The 7781-nt window shown below is 41.8% G+C and overlaps 1 protein-coding gene across 1 annotated transcript in view; it reads left to right on the forward strand.

Annotated features, from left to right (window-relative positions):
* lin9 (lin-9 DREAM MuvB core complex component) overlaps window positions 1-4338 on the forward strand; it is a 148265-nt gene extending 143927 nt beyond the window's left edge. The window contains exon 15 of the mRNA XM_059982719.1: window positions 2635-4338. Coding sequence (XP_059838702.1) covers window positions 2635-2740 — 106 coding nt within the window. The 3' untranslated portion in view covers window positions 2741-4338. The remainder of the gene's footprint in view (window positions 1-2634) is intronic.
* Window positions 4339-7781: the final 3443 nt, after the last annotated feature.

Raw genomic sequence — 7781 nt, forward strand, 5'->3', positions numbered from 1 at the left:
AGGGTATAAATAGATGTCACAGCATGGGTTGTTCGATTTGCAACAGCAGAAACCTAGTGAACTTCCTGTCAGTCTTGGGAACAATTAACAGGCAGATGTTATCATATGTTATAAGAATGTAATGGTATGTAGATGTGCAGTGAGGAATGGCCAGTGAGTGGATGGTGTAGAGGTGCATAACTCTCTTTCATATGGGATGCATATTGGAGAGGTTTTGGGGAAGGCTTCAACATAATTAACTTATAAGAACTAGACCTCTGAAATTGGTTTATTGTAATCATGTGTGAAAAGCTTGTCTTGCATACTATTCATACACAGTAGATCAATTTATTACCACAGTGTGTTGAGGCAAAACAATAATGGAACACAGAATAAATACTTGCAATTACAGAGGAAGTACAGTGCGGACAGACGTGGTGCAAAGCCAATACAAGGCAGATTGTGAAGTCAAGAGTCCATCTTGTAGTACAAGGAAACTGTTTAGTAGTGTTATAATGATGGAATGGGAGCTGTCCTTGAGCCTGATGGTGCACGTTTTCAGATGTTGTATCTCCTGCATGATGGAAGGGCATAAAAGAGAGAATGTCAGGGATGGGTGCCGCCTTTGATGACGCTCTGTACTTTACCAGGGTAGCGAGAAGTGTAGACAGAATCCATGGAGGGGAAGCTGGGATGTGTCCACGGCTTTCTACAGTTTATCATGGTCACAGGTAGAGCAGTTGCCTTACCAATCCGTGATATATCTGGGTAAGACGTATTCATAAAATTGATGAGGGCCAGAAGGCATATGCCAAGTTTCCTTAGCCTCCTGAGGAAACAGGAGTGCTGGTGCACTTTCTTGGCCATGATGTCTGCATAGTTGGACAAGGACATAGTACCAGTGTTGTTCATTTCTAGGAACTGCTGTGAATTTGAAGCTCTCAACCTTCTTGACTTCAGAAGCATTGATGTGCACCAGCATCCATTCTGAAGTTAATAACTAGTTCTTTTATTTTGCTAGCATTGAGGAAAAGGTTGTTGTCTGGGCTCTCTATCCCTTAATTATTTAAGGTACAGCCCTCTGAGGTGGTATCATCTACAAACTTGTAAATGGAGTTTTTGAAGAATCTGTCCATGCAGTTGTGAGAGTACAGGGAATAGAGTAGGAGACTGAGGATGCAGCCTTGTGGACTCCAGTGTTCAGAATAATTATGGCAGAGGTGTTGTTGTGTATCCTTATTAACTGCAGTCTGTTGGTCAGGAAATCAAGAATCCTGTTGAAGAGGGAGATGTTGAGTCCCAAATCTAGAATGTTGGAGATGAGTGTGCTTGGAATTATTGTATTGAATGTGGAACTGTGGTCAATAAACATTACTGTAACGCAGGTGTCCTTACTATCCAGATGCTCCAGAGATGAGTGTAGGGCCAGGGAGAAGGGTTTGGCAGTGTATGGTATAAGGCCTCCTGAACAGGCCCCAGTCTCAGATGAATCACAATTTCTTTGAATTGGAAAGCCAGGACTGCATCATGTGGTAACCATCATCTGCCCCTTTCCCTAGCCATGGGTGGCTTCCCTCTTCCTGCCCATCTGGTTTGACTGTTGGTATTCAGTTCAAATTGAGCTTCTGGACACCCTCTCTATGGCCAACACCACCTACCTCTGTTTGCTTGATCCTATCTGCTTCTCAAACACTTGTTCGTTCCTTGTGATTCCCCAGTGATTTTAGTGCTCGTATACCAACCTCATCCAAACTCCTGCCACCTCTACCTTTACTTGCATCATAATTCTACACCCCTCACTAACACAGGCTGGAAAATAGATCGAAAATCCTTGCAGATAAATCTTTCCATGTTGTCATACCTGTTCATTTAAATTTAGATCTAAGCAAGAACAGAATACAGAGTAGTGTTACAGTTACAAAGAAAGTGCAGTGCAAGCAGACAATAAGATGGAAGGTCATACTGAGGCCAGGAGTCCACTTTATTGTACAAATAGTCTTATAGCAACAGAACAGAAGCTGTCCTTGAGCCTGGTGGTTCGTACTTTCAGGGTTTTTTTATCTTCTGCCTGGTGGGAGGCGGGAGAGGAAAGGAGTGGGTGAGGTCTTTATTTTTTTGTGGCTGTGAGAAGTGTGACAGAGTCCATGAAGGGGAAGCTGGTTCCTGTGAAGTGCTGAGCTGTGACCACAACTCTGCAGTATCTTGAGTCTCTAGGAAAAACAGTTGTCATATTAAGTCATGTTGCATCAAGATGAGATGTTTTTTATGAGTCACCTTTAAGAATTGGTGAGGGTCAATGGGGACATGCTGAATGTCCTTAGATTTATAACATAGAGGTGTGGTAGGTTTTCTTGGCCATGCAGAACCAATAATCTCAAGGCCCATAACCATCAGAGGTTTTGCCACTCATGGGTCTTGACTTCTGCATCCCCCCACATATTAGGCTCCATGAATAGGTGGTCTTGCCCTCAATTATCTGGCTCCCAGGAACTGTGATTCCTTATGATTTCCTTTCTCTCAAGCCCCACCGTTTTCACCTCCAAAATTAAAAAGGTGTCAAAAACCTGCCCCTTTCCAAATTACTCTTTCCTTTGGCTTAGTGTGAAACCCTCTGATAACGTGCTCCAACTAACATACAGATCCTTCTTCCTCTAGCTGCTTCCAAAACAACGTGGAAATCCATGTCGCACACATCCAGAGTGGCCTCAGTCAGATGGGAAACCTCCATGCATTCACTGCCAACAATACAAACAGAGACTAAAAGGATTCGCTTCAACTCTTCCCTGGCAGGTGTGGAGCTGCGCCAAGCTCTCATGGTGAAGGCAGACAAGAGGAGTGTTTTTTAAATAACGAAATGTACAGATAAATAGAACACATCTAGAGGGAGCGATTTCCATGCTCTTTCTCTGTACTTTTTTCATTAAATATGTAGTGTGGCAGCCTGAGCTTTTCAGGAATTGGATTTATTTTTGTACGTTTTGTCATTTAAAAGTTTATTACCCATGCTTTCTCAGTGTAAATATTAACTGTAAACTGAGGTAGATATCAAATTGACTTGTGTGATGGATCTCCAGCTGAATTATGTAAAAATGTAAATAGTTTTTTTAGAAAAGCACACAAAAAAAATATTGTGACTACCACCTTGTGATGCGCTGGTTGCATTGAGTCCTGGAAGGTGCTCAGAATGTTCTCCTCTGCCTTGATCCTTTTATGATCTTCTCCTCTGCAGAACAGGCTCCTCCAGCTATATCCTCATTGTACAGCCCCCATTCAAAAGGTCCGGTCACTGTAACACCACCACCTGTCAGAGCTCCATTGCTGGTTTTGAGGGGGAAGTCATTGCTGTTTCAGCCCTATTAGCGGGCATATTCCCATAAGAGTGCTAGAGCTTTTCAGAGGTGAGTGCCTAAACAAGTGAGAGTGTGTGTGTGAGAGAGAATTGGGAAGATTCAGTTTACCTGACTGAGGGGTAAAAGTCACCCCCTCTTTCTTGGCTGAATACAGGTGGGAATACTAGCTATAACCAGTCTTCCCTCAGTGAGGAGGGTGTGTATTCTGGAAGGTGGGGCTGGAACATGTCTCTCATTCTGTCTGTCACACTCTCTCCCTGCTGCTTCCCTCTCCCCCTCCACCCCCCACTCCCCTCCACTCTCTCTCATTCCCCTACCTCATAAACAGAAGAGCAGCTTAATGGGTTGATTGTCATTTGTATATAGAACTAATTCTCACAAAATAATTTGCTGTTGGCTTTCACCTAACTGCCTAGGAACTCTTCCTTCCTTCTCCACCATGTCCCCCAGGAGCACAGGACTTTAGATGCAAGTTGTGCAGGGGAGTTGGCATGTCATCTGAAAATTGGTCATTATTTTTGTTAATGTGTTTAAATGTTAATATTGTAATGAGAATGGATAACAGAATGTTTCCAGTTTAATGTAGATTATTGTAAAGTTTTGAATTTTTAAATTTCCAATTAGAAGAGCAAGTCTAAGGAGAAAACCTTACAAAGAACCTTTCTTGATCATTAAATGAGCCTGGGCAACTTTTTAAAAGTAAAAAAATAACAGAACTATTATTTTCAGTTTTTAACAGGTTTTGTACTGGCTTTTGGTTAAAAAGGTTTTTTGTAACTTTTTTTTCTTTGGTTAGTATTTGCACCTCTCACTTTTTTTTCTTCTGTTTTACTTTTAAGTGTAAATAGAATCTTCTTCCTCTTGCACTCTTCCAAAATTTCAGCCAGATAGTTCTATATACCGTTGTAATTAAATCTGAATTAGTGTATGTAGTACTGCCTTTTCCCTTGTTACCTTTTGTATGGTGTATAAAATTGAAAGCAGCTTTAAATATTTATAAATAAAGATAATATATAATTAAAGTAGGCCTTTTTCTTCTAATGGTGAGCATTATTTTCTTGTGCCAATATCTCTCCTTTTAATCTTTCCCCTCTATTTCTCAGTAATCTATAATTTCTGTCTTTATTCTCAACACGCAATTTGTCCTGGTTTCTTGTACCTCTACATTGCTGATCAATACCTTGGCATTTTGTAACGATTAAGAAAGATTAGAATATGTTTGGAACTGGATGGGTGAAATTTGAGGGTGTGTTCCTCGTTCTCCATCACTTTATGAAAGATCATGGGTAGTTTCATGTGTTTAAAGGACTGATGGGGTAAGTTGAAGCTGTTTTCCTTAGAGTGAAGGAGACTGACGGATGATTTTATACAGGTTTATAAAACCATGAGGGGCATAGATCATTCCGTCAATATCATGAGTAGGGAGTGCAAAACTAGATGGCATAAGGCTTGAGGCAGGGAGGGGAAAATTCAAAGGAGATCTTAGAAAAAAGTGTTTTATTACACATCAGGTGGTGTGTAAATGGGGTAGTGTTCATGGGTTCATCAAGATGGAGAAGGTTTCTAGTGAAGATTGTTCATCTGGACTGAATATCTTTTCCACTGCTAAATTGTTGTCTTGTTTCTAGCTTTGGAAAGACAATGTAGGAGAAATTGAACATCACCTAAACTCAGGAAATCACAGTCTGGAAATGCCTGGTATCTAGGGAAAGACAGGCTGACACTTCAAATGAAGCTGCTTTGTTTGAAAATCTTTTATCTCCCTTCTAGATGCTATAATTGTGGATTTTAAATATTTTAATATAATTTGAAACTATCTCATAAGAAAAATTGCATTTATATTGTAAACAGAAGATATTCTTCAGATGCTGGTGTGTGTTGCATTTATATTATGTTCTTCAACATTAAAAACATTCCAAAATTTTCTCAAGGGAATAGAGTAATACAGCATGGAAACAGGTCCTATGGCCCAACTTTTCCATGGTGCCCACCAAGAGAGATCCATTTTCCAGCATTTGGCCCATCTCTCTAAACCCCTCCTATTCAAGTACTTAACTTTTTGATATCCGAATTGTGCCTTGCTAGCAAGCAAATGTTTATACAAGGAAGTAAGACTCGTGAGTAATGGTTAGATTTGAAGACAGGTCTGTGAGGAATAAAACAAAAACAGGTAGAGACAGAAGGATTAGGAGTGAATCAACTCATGAACAACTCTTCTTGGTGTACAAATATATCAGTGCTGTCCCAATCCTGCTCACCAGACCTGGAATATCTAGCAGTTAAGTACTGTCCTTTTTACCTACCACAGGAGTTCTCTGGGGTCATTTTGGTAGCGGTATACATTCCACCTCAGGCCAATGTCAATCAGGTGTTAGATGATCTGAGTAATGGGATCAACATGCACGAAACAGCGCATCCTAACGCCTTCACCATTGTTTTGGGAGATTTTAACCAGGCCAGTCTGAAAAAAATCACTAAGCAATACCATCAACTGATCACTTGCAATACTAGAGGAAACAACACACTTGGACCACTGTTACACCATCAAGAATGCCTACCATGCTATTTCACGCCCTCACTTCGGGAAGTCTGATCACCTGGCTGTACTTATACTCCCTGAGTATAGGCAGAGACTGAAGACTTCAGCACCAGTAGTGAGGACCAAGAAGATATGGACAAGGGAAGCACAGGAGTGCCGACAAGACTGCTTTGAATCGATGGACTGGATTGTATTCAGGGACTCATCTTCGAACCTGGATGAGTATGCAGCAGTTGTTACTGACTTCATCAAAACCTATGCAGATGAGTGTGTGCCTACAAAGTCTTACTGTACATTCCCAAACCAAAAGCCATGGATGAACTAGGAGGTACGCCATCTGCTGAAGGTCAGATTTGTGACATTTAGGCTTGTACCAGAAAATCAGGTATGATTTGTGGAGGGCTAGTTCAAGGGCGAAGAGACAATTTTTAACGAAGTTGGAGGCAAAGTTGGATACACGACAACTTTGCCAGGCCTTGTGAGGCATTACTTCCTACAAAGTGAAACCCAATAGCATGAATGGCAGTGATGCTTCACTACCAGATTATCTCAATGCCTTCTATGCCTGCTTTGAAAGGGAGAATACATCTATTGCTGTGAAGATCCCTGTGATCTCTGTCTCAGAGGCTGATGTTAGGCTGTCTTTAAAGAAAGTGAACCCTCGCAAGGCAGAAGGTCCTGATGGAGTACCTGGTAAGGCTCTGAAAACCTGTGCCAACCAACTGGAGGGAGTATTCAAGGACATTTTCAACCTCTCACTGCTACGGGCGGAAGTTCCCACATTCTTCAAAAAGTCAACAATTATACCAGCGCCTCAGAAGAACAGTGTGAGTTGCCTTAATAAATATTGCCCGGTAGCAGTCACTCTACAGTGATGAAATACTTTGAGTGGTTGGTCATGACTAGACTGAACTCCTGCTTCAGCAAGGTCCTGGACCCATTGCAATTTGTCTACTGTCACAATTGGTCAACAGCAGGCGCCATCTCAATGGCTCTGCATGTGGCTTTAGACCACCTGGACAACGCAAGCACCTATGTCAGGATGCTGTTCATCGACTATAGCTCAGCATTCAGCACCATTCCCACAATCCTGATTGAGAAGTTGCAGAACCTGAGCCTCTGTACCTCCCTCTGCAATTTGATCCTCGACTTCCTAACCAGAAGACCACAATCTGCGGATTGGTGATAACATATCATCCTCATTGACGATCAACACTGGTGCACCTCGGGTGTGTGCTTAACCCACTGCTCTACTCTCTGTATTCACATGACTGTGTGGCTAGGCATAGCTCAAATACCATTTATAAATTTGCTGACAATACAAGGATTGTTGGTAGAATCTCAGGTGGTGACGAGAGGGCATACAGGAGTGAGATATGCCAACTAGTGAAGTGGTGCCACATCAATAAACTGGCACTCAATGTCAGTATTGACTATTTTGAAAAGAAAACACAAGCTTCACTACAGCTACCTTGGAATTAGTAAAAACAATGGTGGACTAGTTCAGACTTGTGTTTTCAACAAAGTCTTCATTTCTTTTATTTGTACACATCTGTGTTTTATGCCCCATTTCCACCCAGACTCCTGCCCCTGGCTCCCCCCCCCCCCCCAACATGTATGTGATGATGCCCAGATGCCAAAAAATAAATGGGATAGTCCAGGCAATGATGAACATTTTGGAAAGAGCTGATTGTGGACTTCAGGAAAGGAAAGACGAAGGAGCACATACCAATCCTCAGAGGGATCAGAACTGGAGAGAATGAGCAGTTTCAGGTTGTTGCTGTCAAGATCTCTGAGGATCTAACCTGGTCCCAACATATCGATGTAGTCATAAAGAAGGCAAGACAGCGGCTATACTTTATTAGGAGTTTGAAGAGATTTGGCATGTCAACAAACACACTCAAAAACTTCGA

This window comes from Hypanus sabinus, chromosome 10 (genome assembly GCF_030144855.1).
Source record: "Hypanus sabinus isolate sHypSab1 chromosome 10, sHypSab1.hap1, whole genome shotgun sequence".
Taxonomy (NCBI): domain Eukaryota; kingdom Metazoa; phylum Chordata; class Chondrichthyes; order Myliobatiformes; family Dasyatidae; genus Hypanus; species Hypanus sabinus.